The sequence below is a fragment of the Prenolepis imparis genome, unplaced genomic scaffold (genome assembly GCF_030444845.1).
Source record: "Prenolepis imparis isolate NDT839.2.m4 unplaced genomic scaffold, iyPreImpa1.0 SCAF_7, whole genome shotgun sequence".
Classification (NCBI taxonomy): Eukaryota; Metazoa; Arthropoda; class Insecta; order Hymenoptera; family Formicidae; genus Prenolepis; species Prenolepis imparis.
Genome location: NW_028141165.1, coordinates 2,459,028 through 2,485,680, shown reverse-complemented (window position 1 = coordinate 2,485,680; position 26,653 = coordinate 2,459,028). Strand labels below are relative to the sequence as shown.

The 26,653-nt window shown below is 38.0% G+C and overlaps 1 protein-coding gene across 16 annotated transcripts in view; it reads right to left on the bottom strand.

The window, feature by feature from the left end:
- The window catches only part of Heph (polypyrimidine tract-binding protein 1 heph), a 381,098-nt gene that overhangs the window by 340,418 nt on the left and 14,027 nt on the right, over positions 1–26,653 (bottom strand). For 14 of the 16 annotated variants that reach the window (XM_083042016.1, XM_083042017.1, XM_083042018.1 and 11 more), the window contains exon 2: positions 14,050–14,074. The exons of the other annotated variants lie outside the window; for them this stretch is intronic. In XM_083042016.1, coding sequence (XP_082898142.1) covers positions 14,050–14,074 — 25 coding nt within the window. The remainder of the gene's footprint in view (positions 1–14,049; positions 14,075–26,653) is intronic. 16 annotated transcript variants of the gene reach the window in all.

Genomic DNA, 26,653 nt, shown 5'->3' with positions numbered 1-26,653 from the left:
CGGAAAGATTAAATTCGCGGAGTAATTATTTCTTGAAAAATAAGTTATTTTTATTTTTTGGACATCTCGCTTTAATTTAAATGTATTTGTGTTTTACAGATTATACAACGTTTTATACTACAACTCTTCCGTTGCACATCGTACTGGTGAGTTAAATCATTTTTCATTTTGCAATCTTTCAAAGTAATAGATTTACGAGAATTATATCAGACATATATACATGTATATAAATGTTATCGCATATAAATATAATACACATTTATGCGTAATTATAACAAGCTTGAAACGCATTATCGTCGAAATTAATTATTGGAAGCAAAAACACCCATTATATTAGATTCCACCTGTAATTATATTTACGCAATATTGTAGATTATGATAAATTATCGCTTTAATTTTCTGCTTGTGTGTAATCATCTCGTATTATATTTACATTTTCCACTACTTCATACTAAAACAGATTGCAATAGCATTCTGGTAACGCGCGTGATCAGGACGTAACGTCGCCAAATCAGGACGCAATAGCAATGTACTTTGCAATTCCCTTTGTATCGGAATGACGGATATCTCGCGATTCTGATTGGCTATACGATATATATACGGGGGAGGATATTATAGACATTGCTCAGTGTCGATTCCGGCACGATTCCGGTTGACAGTTTGATTGCGAGCGCAGTCTGTGATCCGGCTAACTTACAACGTTATCCAGAACTTTGTTCAGCGCCGATGAAATGAAATAAGCTCAACTGGCAACTCTCCCTATGTCTCTCTACGTTGAAAAGCAAACGGCATATTCTAACGCTCCTATTGGACGTGACATTCAAACTTGAAGTGAAGTTATTCGTAGCGTAGCACGGAGAGAAAGCTGAGCTTATTTAAACATTATCTCTCTCCGCGATTCTGCGAGTACATGTTGAACGAACTTATCCCCGGGATCGTCGCATTATTTTCCAAACTTTTCCATTAATATCTACTTATTGTGTTATTTTCATTTATTTTATATAGAGGCATCACTTATAATAATACTTTCTTTCTCTCGTGTGCGCGTATAATAATTTTGTTATAAATTCGGTAAATATTCGAAGAAAAAAATTTGAGCTCTTCAACAATTTATGTTCGTAAATTTCATATATCAGTCATAATATCAAAGTATTGTAGCGATATAATGGAAGCATAATAGTTTTCAAAAATTACATTTCTATCTCGGCGGATTTCTCGATGGATCATGCTAATAACCATTGTACGTATGAAAGGCAGGATAAAACTGTTTCAAAGGGCCTATCGTCGGTTTAAGAAAAGTTATTTCAAAACGCACAATCGCTATTCTAACGTCATACAGTATCGACGTATTGATGGTCTGCTCTTCTCGGAAAGGTATAACAATCGGTATCGTTAATCGCGGACGGCAACTTCTTACAAAGGATGAATACATTGAAGGATGCATTCAATGGACAGATAAGTAAATGGCTTCGTGCTTATATAACTCTTCCTCGAGATTATGCCCCTCTATATGTTATAGACTAATGGTTTCGTAATACTAATACATAGTTATACGAAGCATAAAAATTAATAGGCAACGTGAAAAAAAAAAAAAAAATTTAAACATATGTATAAAAATCATAAAAAAGACATAATTTCTACGCGTTCTAAAGGATTAAAGGTAAACGTAGATATAAAGCTATTCGTCCGACTTTAATCGTGCCGACCCTTAAAGTCAGGTAAATAGCGAATGTTTTCGCGTCTTTCGTCCACTAAGAAACAATTTCATCAGCATACGCTCCGTGGCGTTCTCGGGATACGGATCGTTCTAAATTAAGAAGCCGACATGCGGAAATAAACTTGCCTCCGTTATGGGCAAAAGCGGGCGCTCCATCAGCCCCGGGGGTTGATACGGTTTCTGGTTTCTATTGGCAACGCGATATGGAGTTCACGTCGAATCCGCAGTATCCATAACGGGAGCACGATCCTTTCGAGACTGGTAAATTGAAGCCGAGATACGCAAGACCGGATCGCTTTTCCAAATTGAATTTTCCGCGGTGCTTAAACGTTCCTCCTCGTTCCGCGTTTCCCTACAGCGACAGACTAAAATCACTGAAACGTCCGTCTGTACGACGGTATGTTTTCATCTCCGGGAATAACATGGTCGGTTCCGTCCGGGAAGGATATGGTTGACAGTACGAGCCATTTACGTGGAAAGCGACGCAAATGTAAACTTTAGAAGCGATAAATGATAGTATGACGTAAATCGTAAATATAAATTAATACGCGGCATTATAAAGTTCGATAATGATATAATGTTAAAACGTGAAATAACGCTTTTCCCGTCAAATCTGCACGATGATCCGGAAACGTTCGATATAGGAATTCTTCGCACGATTTTGCACGTTACAACACCGTCGATTTCGTTCATCATACCAAGGGAAAACGTCGTTGCGATGCTCTCGCGTAACGAAATCAGGGTCGACGAACGCGTCTGATAAGTTTAATTTAATTCCAATTGTCCGGAGAGTGCACTCTCTACTTGACAGAGATAAGACGTCTTGTCGCGCTATCCCTTAGAATCCTTAGAACGCAGAGAGGGGAGAGGGGAGAGGGCACAAAAAGCATTGGAGATGTCTAAATATAGGTATCCTCATCTATTGTCACGTCACATAGATCTACATAAATATCAAGCGAAATTAACGCTGTCGCGCATTATTAATCCAGGAATGAATCCGTAGACTTGCGTCAGTAGTACGTACAAATAACTGGTCAGACTTATCGGCATCTCGCGCGACACTCGTGTTGAAGGACCTCTATTTGTCAAACTTTCGAACAGATACTTAATTAGGATGAATCAGAATCAAGATTTATATGTAATTAATATCGTAATTAATACATATTAAAAATTTTATATACATATATACATTAGATTATAATTTTATTTTAAATTAAAGTTTGAAATGTAAAATATGTTTCAGTCATCCACATATATGTATATTATAGATTACGCTGAGAAACTACAATATCAGAGTTCAATATGCTTTTGTGCTTATTACGATTGTCTTATATGTACAACATGTATGTGTATACATATACTCGATCGGCATGGAAACCCATAGAGCAATAATTCTACGGACTTACGTCCTCTGTTTCGGGCATGTGTAAGGTTTCTCTGAGCTTCTCTTCTGATAACCAGCACGCTCGTATATTACTCTATATGAGTAATGCACTTTGCTCGGTTAGGCTTCCACGCGCGTACTCGCACACATATGTATACGGTGCTCGCAGCATCGCCATGTGGACCGAGGGTCCACACGAAGACGCGCCTCGTGCGCCGAGAGGCCCGCATAATCCGAGGTCTGGTCCAGATCAAAGCCAAGTCCTATACGTAATATATTCTCTATGACGAACTCAGTCGAGAAAGAGGGAGAGGGATTCTGCGGAGATGGCGGTTTTGCCGTGACCTTTTCCCATCTCCTTTCTTCACCTCCTTTCGACCTATACTGCGAATCGTAAGCGAAACCAACAGCGTGATACGAAACAGGAAAATTAAACGGCGGAAGCCATCGCTCCACGGGGACTACTATTGCATCCTTCGATCGGAGAATATAAAGTAAAGTAGTGACTGGGGATGTGGATGGATGGATGGATGGATTGGCGATATTTTGATATTATCGGTATCCGACCTACGTTGTTGATGACGCAGACACGATCATCTGTGCATCAATCGGTATATATATAGTAAAATATATTTCAATATATTTCATCGGTAGTAAAATATATTAGTAAAATATATTTCAAAAATGTAAACTTTTGAAAATAAACATTTTAAAATAATTTCATTTCAATATTATTAAAATTTAATGTTTTTTCCGCGAAAATATGATAGAAGCGCAGAAAATATTAAAAACGTAATAATTAAAATTAAACAAATTTTGAGAGAATTAATAATTTTTATCTAAAATAATATTTAAAGTTTCAAACGCATTATTTTTTAATATCATTTATTGTCTTATCTCAAATATTATTTTAAGTGTTATGTAGTAAAAACAATTAGAAATGTAACAAGATAAATATGCATTTATGTCACCATATGACCATTCTTTACTTTTCTCATGCTAATTTAAAAAGATCATTAATATGATTTAATAATAAATAATAAAACCTTTTAATAAGAAAACGAATCGAAAAAAGGTAAATCATAAGAGAAAAAAATGGAATAAGTACTAATTAAAGAAAATAGTATTCAAATATTTTATCATTTATGTATACATTTTGATTTAAAGTTTCTACTTTATGAAATACATATTTAAAATGTTTCTCCGATTCGTAAATCAACTCTAAATATTTCAAATAGGATTTCAATAAACATATACAGATAAATTATTACTTCTCACATTAATTATTTATCATTCAATTTTATAATTCAATATATAAGAGAAATATATATATATATAAAGTAACTTATACATCGATATTTTTATTTTCCATTTCAAGATATATTTTGCTTTTCTTATTCAATACAGATAATTATCTGCAATGTAATACGATGGCATATTTATAAATACACTCCGCATAATTTCTAAATCGCACTAAAGTATCTTGTTTGCCGGTGACAATCTCCGTTAAATTGACGCGGTAAAATATGCAAGAACTCGGGTCGCGCGGCAAACGTCGCGAATTATTCTCGCAGCGGAATTTCTCGGCTTTCTCGGGCGTGACGACTTCGCGGAGGAAAAGAATGAGAGAAACGAGAAGAAACGAGAGAGGGAGGCAAGTTGGAACCGACTTTATTAGGATGCCGGTTAACGGAGAAAATGTGGACAGAAGGCTTAAACCGTCCCTGACGGCGCTAAATAAACCCGGGCGCTTTTCCAGAACGCTCGGACAATATGGGTGGATAGCGGTTACACGAGAGAGAGAGATGCCCATAGTCACGACACAGCCGGCCGGCCGGCTTACTTTAATTACCTTAAACTGTAATTACATCGCGACGCATAATGCGTACATTTGTATCTATTAGTCGACAGCGGCAACAATGACGCGTCCCCTAAGACCGCGGCATTAATCATCTAACGCGACCGATAGGAAAAATCGTTGTCATTCAAGTAATGCGTATATCGATCTGGCACATCCGCGACTGCTTCCCTATGATAAAATAATTCGCGCCTTCGATTTTCTTTTTTAAAGTTTTCAAACAATTTATTCTTAATACTATTCGGAAAGAAAAATTTTTACAAAGTTTGGAAAAAATCTTGAAATTTTTGTCTCAAAAATCTTGAACGCCCCTCTTTAATAGTCTCCCAGATAGAAAATGTTAAATTTTTTATTAAACGTTTGACATTTTTCTTGACATAAATATGAATTTTCATAATACATTTTATATTATATTGTATAAGAATGTTGACCTTTATTTACAAATCAGTCGCAAGATCTCCAAAATTTCAGTAACATAATTTCGAGTAACATTTGAAACAATTCAAGATTATAGATAATGCACATTGAATGTCCATCATTATAGATATAATTATCAATTACTATAGAAAAAAGTGTCACGCGTCATTATAAGTCATTTGTGATGAGGCGACGCTGCGGATGCTTATCGTGTCAGCAAACATCAACGTCGTATCGTAATTTATACAAATTAATCTCGAACGCCTAATATGCTTGTTTTAGTATCGTACTAAAAGATTACGTCGGACTCGATATAGTCACCATCTATATCACATTCGGTGCGTTTATCGCGCGTCGTAAATCTACGCGCTGACTCCGAGCGTTCACGCTGGTCGAGATATAATTTTATAGTATTCCACGGCGATTTTTTATAACATCTCATCCGACTCGTCGTCCGATTAATTTGATTGAAATGGCGACGACGATCGCGCACGCGGTGGACCCAAGTTTCTTATTCCACGATTATTAATTGCGATAAGTTTATTACAATCGGGGCGCCGATTTCCGCGACGAGATTCTGCTCGCCTAATCCTCTCTCCTCTCCCCTTCTTATCTCTCTACCCCAACGTTCGTCGTACCTTAAGATATTCGTCGTCCGGAGAAATACGTCTCGCGTATATAATCCAGGCAGAGTCACTGTGTTAAGTGACGCGGAATTCAACGTTAGAACGAAAGCCCCGGTAGCGGCGGTAACGAAGTCTTTATAGCCGTTCCGTCGGCAGGAACGTTAATTAATGCGTTAACGAAGAGGGTGGGCTCCCCCGCCGGGCCAGTAAAATCGGTATACACATTTACGGCTCCCGGAAAAGGATATCCGATTACGGTGAGGAACTTGGAAGAGCGCACGGCTTTGCCCAGGGCTTGCGCAGCACAGACGGTTGATAGCCGAAGTAACATAAAACGTTTATCCAATCGCGATGTAAGCGAACGATAGGCTGCTCACGGAAAAGACGAAACTCTTCTCGGCTAATTAAAAGTACGAATTTCTCCTTCGAAAAAACAGCGAATTTTGAAATATCGCGCGATATATTTTCATCGCGATTTTTCGTTCTTTATTAAAAAACAAAATTGACTAACTGCACTCTGCGAATTAACTGCCGAAATAACTTTTACGGAAAAAATTCCGTAGCTTTTCTATTATTTTTTGTTCCCATGCATACTTTGTTTCCGTGCTTCGTGTACGCGGCATTTTAAATGCATTCACGCGTAAGTAACATATCCTGCGAGACTAAAGGAATTATACGGTTGAGCGACGGATATGTAGCGCGCACAATGTCGAACGAAATTAAGCCTCGTAGCTTATTAAGCTCGTCGTTGTCACAGAGAGGTCCCCCTTCCCCTTCCGCTCTCTCATCCCCATTCATCCCCCTGCGCTTGCGAATCTTGCGAGCCTACGCGACAGCAGGGGCCGCGCAAGCTCCTTTACTAGCCGACTTTCATTTTGCGCGCGAGTGACTTCCCCTTCGATCTACCCCGAAGTAGTCGACCCGTATGAGACAGAGGTAATTTTCCAAGACTGTACACCGCGAAAAGTGACGTTTGGAAAATGACGAGTGTGTCCAACGAAAAAGTCTTTAGGCTCTACTTTTTTATCTACGCATATGTGAGGGATTCTTAACAGAAGAATGCTGCAAAAAAAAAAAAAAGATTTTACTGCATACTCCTCGTAATAGAGAAGCGCGTTGGAGAATCGTGTGATCTCTTGTTTTTCAACAAAATATTTTTTTCACTACATTTTTTCTGCGAATTTTTTAATTGAAAATCCTAAAATAACGGATGCGATTGATACATATTTTAATAAATGTTTTTCAAACAATTGAACACAATAAAACACATGACAGAATCCAGATTGCGTTTCGAATAAGGATAGGATATTAAATTTAATAGTATAGCTGTCTGTTGTACACCGCCGCGTATTGTTCGGACATTGCCAATTATTGTGAAGAGGAAAATAGAGGAATGTTCGAATGGTAAATTTTTACGGTTGAACGGCGCACAACCAAAGTTAAATCGTTAACGAGCGTTCCCGCTACTCGACCGCTAATTTTTCTCGTGGACGCAAGAATTTATTAAGCCAAATCACGGCATGCGTGGCCAAATTACGCAATATTCCGGATCGAGTTGGAAAGTTTCCAGCTAAGAAAACGGAGGAGGAGAACGGAGAGAGTTCGAATTGGTCGCTAAAGTATCGCAAGAGTTCAAAATCTCGTCGTCGGTTGTTATTCGCCTCGAATGCAGCCTCGTTAACCAGACAAATGCACGACAAAAGATTTTACAAGTAACGCCGACAACAGCAGCTTAATAATTGCGCGCGGTATTATAACATTGCACATAAAAGTATCGACTAATGATACCTTACGTAAAAATATCTGCACATTTCGCTATTATCCTTGTCACTCTATTACGTGAATGTTACTGTCGATATAAAGTATTTGAAAAACGTTTAAATGACATAATCGATAAGATCCGAATTAAATTCTGCCGGCAAAGAGACATCGCGTATAGTAAAATTTTAGTTATATAAAATTGCAATCTTTGAATTCCGTAAATAATTAATTAATTTAGCTTCTTTCTGTCATGCTTTATACAGACAATAAAAATAATCATTTTATCATACACGGATCTGTGCTTTGATTGGCGAACGATTTGCGAAAATGTTAGGACGGCGAAACGGAGTAGATGTAGAGGACGAGCATGGCCGAGTACATCAGGATCAACGGGAAGAGCGGACCTTGAATGTTTCATGAAGAGGTCTCGTACCTTTTAATGTGTGTGTTGGGTGACGGTTGCTCTGATGCGATCTATGTACCCGTATACATAATGTGCATGTATGAATATAGTGGTTGAGTTATACACGTATAAGATCCCTTCCGGCATATCGCATCCTTATACATGAGATACAAATCCTGAGCGCTCTGATTATGGATCCCGAGATGACCCTCAAGCCGCACGCGATTAATACGTACATTTTTCACTCAGCGAACACCCGCGAATCCCGGATCCCGTAATTTGCATATTCTACTTTGCGAAACGTCCCGAAAACCCCCTTTGTTTCGTCGCGTCTGAGTCGTTGAATTAGTCTGAGAATGTTAAAAAAGAACCGAGATTCGCGCTACAATTGAGAATTCGTATACAAGATATAAAATGTATACTATTGTTCGCTTGTATTCCTGAAGATCGTTCTTAGATACTTAGCGAGATAAGCTATTCCACTTGGTACTTGACGCTGCTCATAACGAGACAAATTCCCGATATATCGGCTTCCGCGCGAGGATCTTCGATGATTTAGGGGAGTATATATACATATATGTATATAGCTGCGAATCTCGGCTTTGTACGCTTCCATAAACGGATCATCAATGCCCATTATATCGTCATCACTGTCACTATCATCGCCGGCACTGGCTATCGTCTTCTTCAACGCTGTCATGGACGTCAACGTTCTCGTCGACGTATCTAATCCGTTAATGACTATTGTTGTGTAGCCAAGGGAGGAATCATCCCTTAGCGCCGACGTGACCCCAACAACCTAACTCAGACCGGCCTGAATTATCCGACTATGTACGCATTTACACGGCCGATCCAAGGTAGGCGTATGTCCGTTAAGCTTCCCGTGCCCCTTCTACAAGTCTCTGCACTAATCTCGAGAGAAGATCGGCTCTCTCGTCAATCGATCAACAAGCTTAGTCTACTCAGTTTCTATTATCATGTTGAAAATATATATCTCCATCTCGAAAAACCATTTGACAATAATCAATTATGATATAAATTGTATTATTAATAAGAGAATATCCCCCCTCTTCTCTTCTCGCGGCATAACACAGAAATAATTTTAGATTATTTGATTGTATTTTAATGTTTCACGGATTGCAAAGATGCTTCAATTTTATTTTGCGTTTATATACAAAAAATGGAGATCATAAAATAGAAATATTTAAAAGTGAAAATAATCTGCTCTCTTCTTATACATTAAGAGAAATTTAGACACTCGTGAAGGAAATTCGAATATTTTATATAATGCTGAAATAATATATATTTTTTCCGAAACTATTACTTTTAAAATAAAATAAAAATATTATACCGAAATAAATATATAAAAATATTATAAATAAACAAAGCTATCTAAACGCAAATTCGCACAAAAAATCCAGTTCCTTTACACAAAAAAAAACGTCATACAATTTTGGTAGAGAATTATTTTTGATATTTTCCGCAACATTGTAGCCGCAATTTTATCCATTTATACCGTCATAACAAAAATGGCTCTCAATAGCAGAGAGTTTTTGAAATGTTGTAAATAAAAAATCTATATATTTCACATGTATCAAAATGTCCCTGAGCTATATTCTTTTTAATGATAAATTATCTTATCATTCTCCAATTTTACTTAATTATTTTAATATAAATTTTCAAATACATTTTCTTTTTTTTAAACGCAATGAAATAATAAATAGCAATTTTGTCCGATAAACGTTATAATTATGTAGCGATTTTAAACTGTCTATTATTTATCGATGCAAATAGAGAGAAAGGTATATATATTGGTTGCTTGAGCGATAACTATTCGCTATGGATGAATCGGCACTATTCAGGCCAGCAAAGCGAACGAAATTCAATCACTCTGTCGAATCCACATGACCCGTAAACCTCATTCCCGTTATCGTCCAATCGGAAACAAGTCCAAGCGACGTCGTTTATGTTCCAACCCCGTCGAGGATTATCAAACTGCTAAACGATGTTTCGTTGTCACGAATAACAAACAGATTTCAAGTGGCGGGCAAAGGCTCTTGCACGCGCAGGTCGAGGGCAGGGCATCAAACGGTTAATTAACGATTTGAGGAGATTAATGATGGCTTTCGAGAGAGAGAGAGCGCCGATGTCAACTCGACAAAGCCTCTCAAAATTGAGGGGCCAGCGAAATAGCGAGAAAAAGAATTTGCATGAGATATTGAGAATTGATTACAGGGATATAATTGACGTAAAGAAAGAATTTCTAAATAGCGTAGAATATCCCGTAAATAGAATTCAACAACCTTTTCTTTCTCTCTTTCTTTTTTTTTTTTTTTAGTATAAAAAGATACTAAGAATCATGCCGGCAAAAAAAAAGAAATTGTTTCTATCAGAAGCATACTTTAATTTTAATTTAATTATTAACCCAATGCATATTTTTGCCTTGAAAATTTTATTTTTTGTAATTTAAATTGATTTGATATTACATGAAGTTTACATTATGTAGCTAAAATTTAAATATAGAAATGAGTAATTAATAACAAAAAATCAAATTGTGTGCCTCGTGAAAGAGATAGAGAGAGAGAGAGAGAAATGCGGTCCGCGACGCGAAGACAAAGGGACGCTCTACAGGTCACGGATGATCGAGTAATCAACGTGGAATCCTCTGTCGTGATATACGATGACCGGGTGCATCGTTACCAAATACACGTGGAATGTCGACGCGCATGTCGGTGCATCTCGATGAACCGTGACATGCGGCGCCGTGACGGATTCGTTTTCACGTTTTTCACACAGGCGATTCGGTTCGCCGACACGTTAGCCCGTTGCGAATGGCGTTCCGCCGGGCGAAAATGTTTGCAATTATATCGTCGCGGACGAAGAACGCGAATGCGTTTGCATTCGCGGTGGAAATCGCCGATCGGATGGACCAGAGCGCGTTCGACGATTAAATATGGATGTCGCACACGCGTGAGAATGTATACACGTGTTAACGTTTAGTTGTCAAATGACGCCACTAGACTACGTTTTTTTCGAATAATTTATAGCATTTTATGGAATAAAAATAAACCGTAATATACGTTATAATTAAATATATATATATATATATAATTAAATTAATATATAAAATCAAATTATAGATAATTAAATTATACGTGATAATTGTTATACTGTTATAATTAACAGTAAAACGATTACGATAAAAAGTAAATAATATTTTCTTTTAACGAAACGCGTGCAATTCATTTAATAAATTACCCACCGTACTTTAAACTGCGCTCTGCGTTCAATTTCCTTAGAACAATCTAATCCAAGGTTTGCGTAAGCGACACGGAATATAGTCCGATTTACTAGGCAAACGGCGGTGAGGCGTTAGTCGCGTTTAACGTGAAATCGGCTTTGCCTACGTTTCGGTTGGCATCTAACGGGCAGACGATTTGCTTTACTCCGCGAAATATGTATTCGCGAGACAATTCGCGTAATTTCTCTCTCTCTCTCTCTCTCTCTCTCTCGTTCTCTCTCGACGGAATAAATACTCGGCGTCGAACGATATCGAAATGGCCATTTTCGTTCAAACGAAAATAACCGCAATTAGGCGATCCGCGCGCACGCATAATCCGTTAAGCCCCTAACATAATATTCCGCGTTATTACAGTAAGGAAGGCAATTACCGCGACCGCACAGCTAATCCTCGGCTGTTCGATAATGTTTGCACGTGCCGCGCTATTCCGTTTGTTATGTTATTCATTAGCTGCGCCTAGGAACTCCTCCCTCCTTCCCTTTACCGAATTATATACAGACTATCCCCTGACTTATAGTGGTCGTCCGCGCGTATATATAGAGAGGCCCTTTGAATCGTATTTCCTACGCACACGTTTAAGTGCTTTGACCGAGGTGTGTACTGCTAAGCGCGATTAGCAAGTCCTCCGACGAAACCCTCGAAACGCCGAGCCGTTGCGGCTTCCGCCGCCCTGGATCCGTCCGGAGATGCCGCAGCGGATAAAACGTTAAACGGCTTGGGACTCATTAGACCGCGAGATATTCGAGAAAATTCCGCGAGCAAGAGCTCGGCGTTTTAACGCCGCGCGAAAATTTTGAATAAGCTTGCAGTTGTTGGACCGGCGCGTATTATCGTGGAGATTCCCTTCCGACGACTATCCGGAACTATTTCTCTCTGCGACTGTAATTCGCGTCTGTATAATTGCAAGATTATCGGAACATCGCAGTAACAAATGAATCGAATACACTTGTTATTCTAAAAATATGTGAACAAAGCGAAAAAAAGTGTAATTTGATAAATTTCAAACATGTAAATCCGACGAGACCATCCATGTGCGCGAGGACTATAGTATCGAAGCAACTGAGGACAATTCATAGCAAAGGGATTATCCTGTTACCGTCGAAAGGTTACCTACTACTAGGTCAAAAGCAATAGCTGAACAAAGAAGCGGGATTCGATGGACAAAAGGGCCAGAAACAGATCGCATTCGAAACTCGCGCAGGAATCCAACATGATCGGATATCAACCGATTCGCGTTTAGGGGGACACTTCGGTATCGCGTTCGCTATTTGCTAGCGTCAACTTACTTGGGAAACCAGAAGAAGAGTTGCGGATAACCATTGTGAATGATAGCAATATCAAAAATTTAATATACATAAAAAATCAGTCATGTATGTATATATGTCGAGTATCAAATTGGTGTAAATTTTTTTCAAGAGAAATTAATGACTTGGCAAGCCGCAAATGTACTTGTGATTACCTCGGATGTCGGTTTTGCAGTCTTGAAAATTGATCGGATAAATCTGTCCCGCTCGCGATATACACACGCAGATCCTTCCTTCTTATTTCATCGTCATGGGTCCTCGAGGCCGACAATAAATAACACGTAAGTGCGGGAAATCTTATTTGCTGTCTAGTCCATCGGAATGATTGATGAATTGCCTTTATTAAACCCCAAATGGTGTTCGCGCGGAGACTCGAAGATGAAGTTTCGTCGCAGACGGAAGATATCTTTCACGAGTTAAATTTTCCCTCGAAATAAACTCTCGCGCGACTCTCTTCCTCATTTACTTTATTGAAACCAAAGCGTTTCCCTGATGAAAATTAAGCGAATCAATCTCGTGCGATAATAGAGTGCCGTTCGATTAAACAAAAATTCGTAAAAACGTATTAGAAAAACAAAAAAAATGTCTACTTACGTGAATGACAGAAGACAGGTGGAGGGACTTTCAAGTGCAGGTACAAACATCACATCGACAGGCTTTGGTCGTTATAAGCGAAGGGGACCGAATGTCAAGATGACATGCCCGGCAATCGTCGTACCGTTTCAATTTTCAAAATATGCAATATCGCTCCTCACAGTTGTAAAAATAAACGTTCTTCCTTCCGTATAGATGAGAAAATATTTACTTAATACTCAGCGTATCGTGATATAGCACTTCATAATTCTAAATTCTCATTCGATAATGACGATAGTTGATATCGTATATTATTGTAGACGATAATTTATAACACGTTTTAAGTAATCATCCAAATGAAAAAAAGTAATGTTATCAGTATTAATTGCATTATTTTTTTCTCTTAAATATAAAAATCGATAATCCAATTCATTTCCGCGTTTTATTTCTCTTACTGCTACGAATTTCTTATTACATTTTTTCGATTTTTTTTTTTTTTTTTTTTTTTTTTTTTTTTGTTGAGATCTACTAATTCTATCACGAACAATAGGAAAGAGAGATAGTGACAGTCGTAGAAATGCAACGAGAATGAGAAGGAGAAGGGCGTGATAGACACATAGTTCTACTAGAGAGATAGAAGAGTATAAAAAAAAAAATAAAAGCGAAAGAGAACTAAAAACGTGGCGCATACGGGAGAGCTCGTACCTTCTGCCCGCTGTGAAGAGTATCTCTGTAAAGTAAAACAGAAAAGAGAAGAGTTAGAAAAAGTGTATACATTAAGTAGATAGATAGATCGATATGGCAGAGAGAGCGGGTTCGATAGGTGAAATGCGATTTTAAATTGAAACATTCGATATAGTTCTATTAAAAAGATTGTTCTAATGTGAAAGTAGACAGGCGACAGGAAGAGAGAGAGAGAGAGAGAGACATAGAAAACAGGTGACAGAGAAAATAGGTTACAGAGAAGAAGAGAAAACACACACACATAGCTAAAGTGGCAGAATGAATTAAGTCGGTTTTTATAAATTAAATAAATTTTGACGATAATATTAAATATTATCCTTAAAAAAATTTTTTTAAATGGTAAATTAGAAAAATCTATTATTCTAAAGTTCTTTAACATTCGTAGCGCGAGATACTTGCATTTACTATAAATATAATTATCTAAATATCTCATCTAAAAAAATTTTTAGTACGTATAAACTCTATCAACTTATAAATAAATAAGGTTTAATGAAAAAAATACAAAAGCAATCATACTTATATCCCAAAATTATTTATTCAATCTTTATTTACAACTTTAGAACTAAAAATATTTGAAAACCCCACCGATCTAGAGGTGCCGCTAAACGCGGCTTCTTCCGTCTTGGAAATCATTGGCTGCGATCGTTGGTCTGAAAGAAAGCCCAAAATGAAAGAACTGAAAACAATGAAGACGTAATGTTTCGTGTCGACTGAAGACAGATATGGGTTTATGTTCGAAAGAAATTATTTCCTCGTAATACAATATCTTAAATTTCTGCTACTGCAACTTACAAATTTAATTGACAATTATATACGTACATATACCACGAAAAAATGTCACGTCAAAAAATTCAGGAACACATTCATTAAAATCGGAAAAAATTATTTTATCTTTTTTTTTTAAATTATATTTATTCAAAATATATACCTATGTATTTATAATTATTAAATAAAACAGAAAAAATTGCAAAATAGTTCGAAATTTCTGAAAAAAAATAATATACACATATATGCTTATTGTGCGTTAAGATTAATCATTCGTGAAAGGATTTCGTACGCTAAAATTAAACGTATACATATATATATGTCAATATTTTTAAAGAGGTTAAAGCCGTATATTCTGTAGCTTCAAATTAATACTAATTAAAATTTATTTTTACGACGTGCGAGAACGGTCTTCGAGATGATTTAATTTACCGCGTACGGCGAAGTTTCCCCCTTAAAGCATACTATTTGCGTAAGCCGTAAGCGCTGGGTAAAGTGCGAACTTCCGGTTCATAATATAGTCCAGTCGGCGATTTTTCGACGCCACCGGGAAGGATGGAAATCTCTGTGTTTAATTTACTTGCGTCTTACTTGCGCACGCATCGTCGGCGACAAATTCTAATTAGTCAGCACGCCGTCGGCGCATTATCAACCCTTTGCGAATTGCTGCCTGTTGGTCCACGATAACAGACGAGGGTCTCCCCTGAGGAAGCGCGCGGACCAATGCGGCGACGAGAAACTTAAGCGAAATTTCGACTTAGGACGAGTAAGCCGCGCAAACCTCAGACTGCAGCTTATCCTGCCATAACGAATAAAAAAAAAAAATATATATCACCTATGTTTTTCCAGGGACAGACAATTACGTAGATTTATCCGTAACGTTCGTTAATTTTTCGGTCATAAAAATTGTTAGGGGGCACAGGAAGAGAGAGAGAGAAAGTACATTCGATTGTAAATCCTTGTTACGCAAAGCCTCGTAAATTTATAATGTTATTGTACATGGGAATCGATATATGCTGATACGATGATCGGAATAAACAAACGCGGTCGATAAGCGGCGAGCTTTCCGTTGTCGCGGTAATACGACGTAGATCCGAATTTGTCGACGGTGTGTCGATGAAGTGTCCATTAATTTTCCATAATTACAAATAAGCTTAATGGCATATATGTATATGTACGAGGGGGCGGGGGAGACTCGCGGTTCACGCTATTTAGCTCGATTACGCGCCATGCTAGGATCCATAAGCAAACATCTCGCGTGAAGAGCCGAATCGGAGTGCTACTCTGATTGCGTCAATCCCTTATACTACGCTATCGATGTCCTACGCGCGTGCATAATCGAAACTGAATCGGATACTAATGTAGCAATGTAGCGCGCACGCGACATTATATCCGTTATATTGCATTGATTATATTACGTTGATTTAATGGCGTTAAACAATGTCGACGGAGCACGAGCGGAGTGCTCCGATAACGCGACGCGACTTTATACGGTTAAATACTGGAAGCCGTAATATCGTTTGTACAAAAAAGAACTCCAATTCATTACGCGTCGTCATGTTTAACGTCGCGGTGATGATAATGACAATGATGGAAATAGTCTGTCGTTATTATCTCGCGTGCGAAACGCGATCCCCTGTGGCGCTTTGAAATTTTCATGTGACGCAAAAGCTGATCGTCCAGCATGATCTTTACCACCGCTCCTTCGGTGTTCGCGCGCGTGATGTCGTGATGACATGTAGGACGTGTTTTGCCGAGGCACCCTCGCACTCGACGTGCACATATACACGCGCGCATCGGATACCACATCGCGATTAGCACTCGAGAATGCCGTATATAATATATGTATATAATACACACAGACATATATATATGTATACCCCGTCGAATAAACGCACGTACGTAGGTGTTTGCGCGCTTGCGCGTTGAGAGAAGGGTGGATAAGCGAGGTAGGATGATGCAGCTACAGGTAAATGTAATCAGGGACTGGTCGAAAGAGCGACGCGAGGCTGTCTAATTGCCCGGGTCCGGTAGATATATCTTCCGGCAGATCGCTCGGCCGATGAGGAAACTCGGCCAAGTCTCCAGGACCTACGTTAATGGTTCTCGGCGAAAGAAGCCACTAAAATGGGATTCTAGAATAGAGTCGATCGCGAATGCGATGCGCGTCCTTTTTCTCACTGTCGACAGTTAGCTTCCAGAGATTAACGACGCGAAATGTGATACAAGTGTAATTTTTATATGTCTCTATTTCCCGTATAACTGAATCCAAGTAGCCGTTCGAGAGTATTAAGACGAGGGACACGCGTTTTACCGTGCGACGTATTATATTAACGAGAAGGGACGCGCGAAATTTCCATTCAAGCTGCGAACGTCAAAGTTACAAGATGGACGGACTATCGTGAGCGACTGCCGATAGATAGATGGAGACGGGGACAGAGACAAAGCGGTGAATGGGGGGTGGAGAGAGGGAGAACAGAGAGCGAGAGAGAGACAGACAGGTCTGCATGAAGGGAAGTCCCAGGGACCAAACTATTGTTGCCAATATCTCGGACAGTTCAATTACTTGGTTATTACGCGCCTCCAAACTGACAGGGTTGCTTACATGCTTCGCCAAGCGGCTAATGCATACACATGCATGTACACAAACTGCACTTATGATGACATTTCGCGTGATCCCTCCCTCCCTCTCTTCCTTTCCGCTTCTCCCTTTTCCGTGTCGCAAAGCGAACACTCCGTTTGCACCATCGAGCATTAATCTTCCGTAATCAATGACGCATTTATTAGCCCAAGAATCGCTTTAGACATCATGTTTGAGAATCTAATCGTTTAATCTCACAGAGATATAATTATTCTATTTAAAAAGTTCTAATTAAAAAGTGACGATTTTAATCTGAAAAGGGGAAACGAGCCTCGAAAAAACAAATCAAATGTTAATTTCAATTGATTTACAGTTTCTCTTATTAATGTCAGAAAAGTTCCAAAAATATACAAAATGGCACAAACGTTTTTTTTAATAGAAAGTATATTTTCGCTGCGTCTCTAAATTCCCGAACATTTTCGTCAAATAAATATTTAATTCTATGCGGATTTAAATACCTTTTCAAATATATTTTCATTTATATTTCGTCCACTTTGAGTTTGTAATAGAGTAAAATCATTATCTTGAAAAAATGTGGCAAGCGTGAGTAATAAAAAATTCTTTAGAACATATTTCTCCACGTGGCATGATGATTTCTGTATATCTGAAATATTTTATTTTTTAAAGTCAGCGTAATATATTCGGGCCAAGACCGAAACCACGTTTTGCACTTCGTTTTCATTTAATGGAACTGACGCATCGGCCGCGACGTATAACGATTGATATTTCGGTTAACCGTGCGGAGCACGCTGATTGGAACGAACGCTTTTTTTTTACCCGCCATTCGGCAATAAGCGTACCGGTGAAATGATTTCCATTTCACGCGGCCAAACGAGCCAGATGGGAGATCCATTCCGCCTGTCCGTAGAAATAAAATTTAGGATTATTAATGTTGCGACATATCGTAAAATATGTACGTTTCCGCTTTCATTAATATATGCGTATATTACGCTTTTAATATTGTCATTATTATTCCTATAACGTACAAAGTATACTGCTGCGGGACATAATAACGTGATGTAAAACCCTTTATGAATTCGCTACAAAATAGAAATTATTGGCGTAGAAATATATCTATGTCCGTTTTAAAACTTTATAATACAACGTGTGTGTGACGATATATTAAAAGCGAGATATTAAAAAGCTTAATTTCGATCGTCTTTCAATTTTAATTTACGCTAATTAATAATAATAAGAATAATTTCCAAGATTATCGCTCACACACAGCTCTTCACCAATGTAAGATAATTTTTCTCCGTCAAACTCGACATCTAGAATGTGCAAAAATATTTTAATTAAACTGTAGATTTTTCCCCAGTGACTTTAATATTTGTATCGTCGCATATACTCACGACGCAGGCATAAGAATAAGATATTACGAAGCAAGTCTGTTTGCACAATCGAGAATGAATTTGATAAATCGCGGCATAAAACACAAAACACAACGGTTAACTTTGATCGAAAACACGAGAATTCGATTTGTCAACTTTGAAGTTGCGAAGCCGAGTGCCGTTTGCTCAACCCGGATCCGGGCCTTGCGTTTACGACGCTAATGAGTCGAACGAGAAACTTTTCCGTCGACGATGCAAATGAGGCGCGCGCGCGCGACTACAACGCGACCGATGCACTTGTCGGAGGATTAATGGAAAAACGCTTCGGAAGCATCGCGGCCCGCGATAATTGATCCTAGTTTCCCGACATAATTGGCATAGTTTCAGATAAGTGCCCGGAAGAACGGGTTTTTCGCTAAAACATTGGATGATACGCAAGAAATGATTTTGACTGACAGCCGAAGACCTGTTAGAAGTTAGCCCCCCACTTTTAGAATTAACATATTTTCACGGTTGTGCTGAATTGTGCTATATTGTGCTCGAATATTATAACCATAATATGAAAAATACGAAAGAAAATGGAAAAAAAAGAATTTTGGGGGGGGGGGGGCAACAAAAAAGTGGGGGGCTAACTTCTAACAGGTCAGCCGAAGTAGGTATAATGAGAGGCTGTTGCGTTAAAATATCGGAATGAGACGAGAATAATTTAATGTGAATAGAGAACGATGTGAGAGAGAGAGAGAGAAAAATAGAAATTTACAATTTTAAAATATGCTATTATTTTTAAATATATGATATATATTTATATAAGTAAAATGTAATTCATATTATTTTTAATATACACACATGTAATAATTGTATAATTTATAAACGCCGGGAATATTAAAGTTGTTTTTCGCAACGTGTGTGTTATAATCTACTTTCCAATATTGATTACAAACATTACATTTACATTTTGATTAATTGAAACGTGATAATATTGTAAAATAAAATGAAAGTTCGTAATGATTAGTGAAATTTAATTGCGCAGAGGGAGTAAAAGGAACTGTCGGAACACAATACACCTCGCTCAGCTTCCTAAATTTAATTTAACATCCCCGCACGAAAAAAAAAGTCTCACGTTTGCTCGCTTTATTAAATGAACTTGTAGTTGCGCGCGTTAATACAATTGCGCGCCACTATGCAAATGCAAAGGGTAAAAATCACGCAACACACATCGCGTTTCGGTTAACAAACTTTACATTACATTACCAAACATAATCTTGGTGTATTCATTTTATGCGCTCTCTTTCTGCACAAGCGTCGTTCCCAGGTGTACAATCACTAATGAAAAGCCTGGCGGCTTTTTTTTTTTAATGTCGATATTATTTGCGAAAATAGACGCAATCTCAATTACGGCCGCATATTATATTCCGTATGGTGGATTGAGTCGTAAATAATTTCCGAAACACAAGCAACGAATATTGTACTTATACATTTTTCTGAACGCGTTAAATAACTCAATCCCGCTGATGACCCGAAGTGAGCAATCTTCTAAGTCGTAAAATAACGAACAGCCAACATTATTATATGTACAAGTGGTACGATAAAAATGACGATGTAGTAACGATAAATAGGTTGTCGTCTTGATATCTTTACGTATATAAGCATGGAGGGATTATATTGGAAAAGCGGAACTCCCTGAGAATTTCTAATCGAAAATATAGGCCTGAAGGGGGAGGGGGCTCGCGCAAGGAAACACGGACTTTATTTATCAGATGGAAACTGATAAAAAAAGCCAACCATCCATCGGGTTAAAAGTTTAATACCGCCGCCACCGCTCGCCAGAATTTCACCCCCGTCGGAGAAAGCGATAGACCGAAGTTCGATATTAACTTTTTTCTCCTTATTTTTCCTCTCCATTTTTTTCGACCCGGCCGAGGATGGATAAGAGAGGGGGAGGGGGAAGAGGGCAAGAGAACTCGATGGTGTTTTTTACGAGCTGCTCATCCCATTTCCCGAGAGCCGTTGGCCGTATATCGGCTACATTTTCGCTCATTAAAAAGTTCCCGCGCTCGGACGCGAGCGCGAGTGCCCCCTTCCCCTCTCTCTCCCTCCGCTCTTCCCTCTCGTTCTCCTCCGTCTCGTCTTTACAGGGCGCGGCGCGTCCAGACGGGATTTTCATTATTAAAAAGTATTACAGCTGGCCGGAGGGACGAAAGGGTGGGAAGGGGGTTGGCCGAACGAGGGAGTAAATGGGGGATTACTTCGGGCGCACCGAGGTGGCGGAGCTAATTTCAAAAAACCCGGGACGGAGTAATCGCCAGGATCTTGAAGGCTTCCCGGATGAGCTCGGCGACGACGGTGGACATCCCATCTCCTCTACTCTGTATCCCCGCGCGATTAGCGGTGCTGTCGTATAAACGCGAGTTGCGCGCAATCTTAAATAAATTGCGACTTACCCGCAATCGGCGTAAAGCAAAAAATATGTCCGTAATTAAATCCTCATACGATATCAATTTTATATAATTAAGAAAAATATCGGAATCTTTAAAATATTAATATACCTATATTTTAAATATCATTATTATACTTATTACTGGGAACAGAGTGTTACAAATTCGATGTTTAGCGAGCGCGATTAGCAACACAAATCGATGATACGATACGATACGGCATGATGACATCAGCGAGGTATTCTATTTGATCTTCATACGCAAATGTTTACGGTGCCATTAGGACCCGGATTGTCAAGAACGAGGACACGTAAACGCGTGCGATAATAGGTGGCTCGTAAAGTACACGAGTACCATCGTGTGGACCAGAGATTGCCAAGTAAATACAATTATTATTATAGCGCCCGAAACTTCGAAACTTACGTCGAAATCTCGCGAACGCGCCCTGGACTTTTCATAAATCTTCTAACTAACCCTACGGCCTTGTATCGGGTTTCACCCTCGTTATAATTCTGAAGCGAACGCTAAGTAATCGCACCCGTTACTTAAGTAAATGAAGAAATGACATATGACGAGATCTTAAGCTTAAAACTCTAATGTTTTATAAAATTAACTAAATTATTGTATCACGGTATCCACATATCGTATCATCGATTCTTTGTCTTGAGAGAGATTCGACAGGAGAATATTACGATTCTCGTAAAATATATGTGAGATGATGCATCACCCTTGTGGGTAATAATGTGTTTACGCGGAGCTTGATAGTTATAGGAGGTTAAGAAAGGTTATATGCAGCTTTAATATTTTATAACTTCCAGACACCCACGTAGTTTCTAGAGTCATATTGCGCACGTGTAATGCATTTAATTTTTTTGTCGAACTTGATTATCTAGTTATCGTAGGTAAAACATATGAACCCGGGAAGAGGGGAAAGGGAAAGGGAATGGGAGAGGGAAGGGAGAAGTGCAGTTTAATTTCGACGCTCACACATATGCGAGTGTGCTTTTTAAAACCGCGCTTGATTAAAACTTTAGATTGCCTACTGAATACGTTAATGCCATGCTTTCTGCAAAAAAGTACGACGAAATAAAGTGAAACGTATCGTTAAATATAACGGTAATAGTTTTATTCGTCTCAAATTAAATAAACGTGGATGAATATAAAAATAGAAATTTAACCTAAGCTTTGACCAATTAAGTCTCGAAGGTATGAATAGATACAATAAGTATCTTATTATTTCATTAATTTCAACTAAATTTTGCTTTTAACTTCTTCAAGCTTAATTATCGGAATATTTAATGTTAGAAATTAAAATATGCAAAAAAATTATTCTAAAATAATTCTCCATCGAAGAATCAATTAACAAAAATATATAATGCATGTATATTCAAATGTTTTCCTTGATCTTTCAAATATACAATATATAAATAGAAAATGTTACACGTGAAAGAGATCAAGTTGTTTAAGAATCGAAAGAACAAATGAAGAAATAGCAGAAAGAGAGAGAAAGAGAGATTAACTCGGATCCATAGCAATATCATAATCTCGTGAATCCTTTTTGCGCGATCCCTTGAGGAAAACCGTCCGGGAAATTCGCTTTTCCACGAAACAAACAGAATTAAAAGCGACCCAGTGTGCTTGCGTTAAACGTGATTAAATATCAAAGCCGCTCATGACACACCCACCCAATTTTCCCCGTCCCCTAATACCTTTCGCGTACGAGCTTATTGTACGACTAATTAGAGCGATGAGGAGGTCAAGAGCGGATAATATTTTGTTCTCGCAAAAGGAATTGAAACTAATTAAAGAAGAAAAAAGAACCAACGCCAACGCGCAGACCGTCCAGCTACATGCGAATTAAGCTGCCTTTTCAGGGGCATTTTATGCGATAATATGCTATGAAAGAAAAATCTCGACGTTGCGAAAGAACTAAGACTTTCTTTTGGATGCGGCAAATTTTTATTTTCTATAAAAAAAAGAGAGTTGATACGTTTAAGATATTTTCTTTACACTCAAACGATTATACATGTAACTACGGGTTGACAGATTATAACTAAATGTATATTGTTATCGAGTAATCGAATATTACTAAAAATCGAATAATAATGACATAATAACATTATATCAAATTACTATTAAAGATTTTATTTTCCTGGCTGCTGTAAATGATTATAGAAAAGTTTGACTTAGCTTTAAAATCACAGTCGAGTCTTACATTCTGATTTATATACTTTCAATTTAAGTATAGATCAATATGATGAACAATAATTTTGTTAAATGAGAATATTCAGGCTAGCCTTTAAGCCTTTAATTGATATGCTTATATAACACTCCACAAAATATATCAGTCTTCAATCAATTATTATACATATCAGTTATCTTATATCAGTATTATATCAGTTATGTGTATAGATATATCAGCAATCAACCTCAGAAAGACGTAAATAAAAGTTGAAATTAGTTTTGTTGCCGACAGCGAATTTTATGATTACGAAAAGTGAAAGTATACTTTATCACACGAACATCGATGCTTAAAGACTTTTCTACTGGTCTGAATATTATCGCTTGAATTTTTTGAAGAAAACGAGCCAATTTTTGCTTCATTTATTTATCAATACCAATTTGTTAATTTGTGATCTCAAAAAAATTGATATATAAGTTTTAATAAAGATTTAAGTCTCAACATTAATATATACTTTTAATTTGTGAACGATATATGAGAGAATCGCAGAATTTATATTCTTCAGTTCTCTCTTTTACGGTCCGTTTATTTGTAATATCAATCATGCTCTTTTTCTTTCGCTCTCTTTTAAGGGCATCTTATCTGCAAGAAAAGCCGGAGACGAAAAAGAAATAGGAAAGAGAGATCTCTTTAATAATTTAATTTACCGTCGCTCCGCGACGAAGCCTGCGGCTGCCCCCTTTATTTCGTTACTCTTAATTCCAACAAATTATTATAAAACAATGTTATCGTTTCATTCGACAATTGAAATTCCGGAAACGTGCCCAAGGAAACGACGAAACGGGGCCTTAATACACCTCGGGCGAGCGGTAGAAAAATTTGAGGCAAAGTGCATTTAACGGCAATTACATTCAAAACTTCTCTCTTTGGCGCGTTCTACGCACAAAGAGCGCAGACTACCGAGTTCAAAAAGATATACAGATGAGAAAATGCCAATTCACGTAAATGTGTGCAGAAATTGCGTCAATTACTGAATGGATGACGTAATTCTCCCGCAATATTTTTCTCCAATTCAATTTATCGGTCGAAATAATATTCACGTCGGCGAAAATATAATAAAAGCTTGTTTTCAACTCGGTCGAAAAAAACCCCGAAGAAAGAAACTACTGCATGAGAGTTCATGCTCTCAGATCGAACGATATCGGACGATATATTTTCCCAGTTTAGCGAAATTGTTATTAATTGAAGCTTAGGCTTCGGATTTTCAACGAATAGCGCAACAACTCCCAATGGCGAGGACAATTATTATTCGTTATCCCGCCGTTAATCCGACCACCGAGCTGGCTCGAATTTACGATTCGCGATCGAATGAGTATTTGCGCGGGGATATCTCGAAGGGGGCTTAAGAGGCTTTCAAAACGCAAAACAGTGATATGTTTTACGTTCTTCTTTTTTATAATTCTTCTTTATAGTCGCGATGATCATTTCTCTGGGTTAAAAAAAATACTGCAGGTCTATTCTGTAACTTTTTAATGCTTGCGTTACAATTATAACGCATGATTTACTAGGTTTGGACCAATGAAATTATCAATTTTCTAGTAAATCATGCGTTATAATTATAACGCATGCGTTAAAAAGTTACAGAATAGGCTTGCTGGAATGTTGCGTGTAAAAAATTTACAAACTTAGGAACTCGTTGTAGAAGTGAGTTTTCTCGGCGTTTTCGATATTTCCACAATTTAATATACATTCTCGAATGTGAAACTCGAATGTGATTGTATTATAGTACGTTCGCACAAGTTTCTTAACCTATGGCTCCTGTTATGCAGTTCTGCGTATTTACAGACTGCGGCGAGAGAGACTTTCTTGTTACAGCGCCTCTGATTTATTAACGACAATACGCTCGCTGCCTCGAACAGAAACGTACATCTTTAGAATGTTGACGTGTTTGACAAACTCATAGTGTTTCGCGTCGCGATAAGACAAGGAACTTCGACAACAGAAGTCGGTAATTACAGGAAAGAGGGAAGAAGGCGGAAACGTCGGATGTACAATAATTCGCGGTGCAATTATCGAAGTTTATCGAGCCGCGGCGATTTTCCGTAGATATAGAGATAGACGAGACTGCGCAAGAGAGAAAGAGAGAAAGATCTCGCGAGAAACGGCGATTATAAGTCCGGCGATGCGGAGCGAATCTGGGGGAGGAATATACGACGAGCGGGTTTGACAGTAGTAGAAACTTTTAATAGCGCGACGCGCTCGCCGAGTTCGACCGATGAAATATGTAAAAGCGTAAGAATCTATAGGACACAAAGCGGCACACACACACACATACATAATCGCCCCAGGTCGCGCATTGTTCCGTGCACAATTGGCGGGTTGTACGTCGCGGTTGTATGCTGGTGCGACACTGATGAAAGTCACCGCGCGGCGGTTGATCTTATGAATTTTTCAGTTCGACCGAACGCGACAAAAAGCCGGCCAGGAATATATAATATATTGCATTCGTCACGAGAAAGCGCAAATATCACATCAAACTGTATTTCAATGTCCGGTTATATGTTATATGTCGCACGTGTATCGCAGATCTTAAACCGAAGACACTCGAAATGCATGAAAAAACTCAGCGTCTTCGAGGGAAAACTTTCGACATTTTGCTTTTAAAAATTTAGCATTTAATAAAGAAAGTAATAATATTTTTGTAATATTCACAAAGCTTTTGTAAACAAAATTCTTTTATCTAGGTCAAGCCATAAAAAGATACAGCATCTCAAAATTTTTTTTGTTTTTATTTTGTCTATCTCTTTTTCTCTCGCAGATTTATGTATTTAACTTTTAAATTTAAAAATTAACGAACTTGTGTCCTGCGATTGCGAAATTAAATTTATCAGCTAACTAACTGCGTGTATATCCCTCGGAATAAAAATTTTAATCAGATTTACGGTAATTTATATTATTTCTTACGGACGGATTTTATGACGTAATTCTCGACGTAATTTATTGCGGAAGCGATATCCACATTTTGCGTGGTAATCTTCCGTAAAACATATTGTAATCTAACTTCTGTGATACATTTATACCGTAATATACAGGGTATCCGGTAATGACCGCACAATCTTCCGTGTGCAGATACGAGTGGGTTAAACCGAGTAGAAAAGTCTTCTATCATTTTACGATCTTCGCAATAAAATTACTTAGAAATTAATTAAAA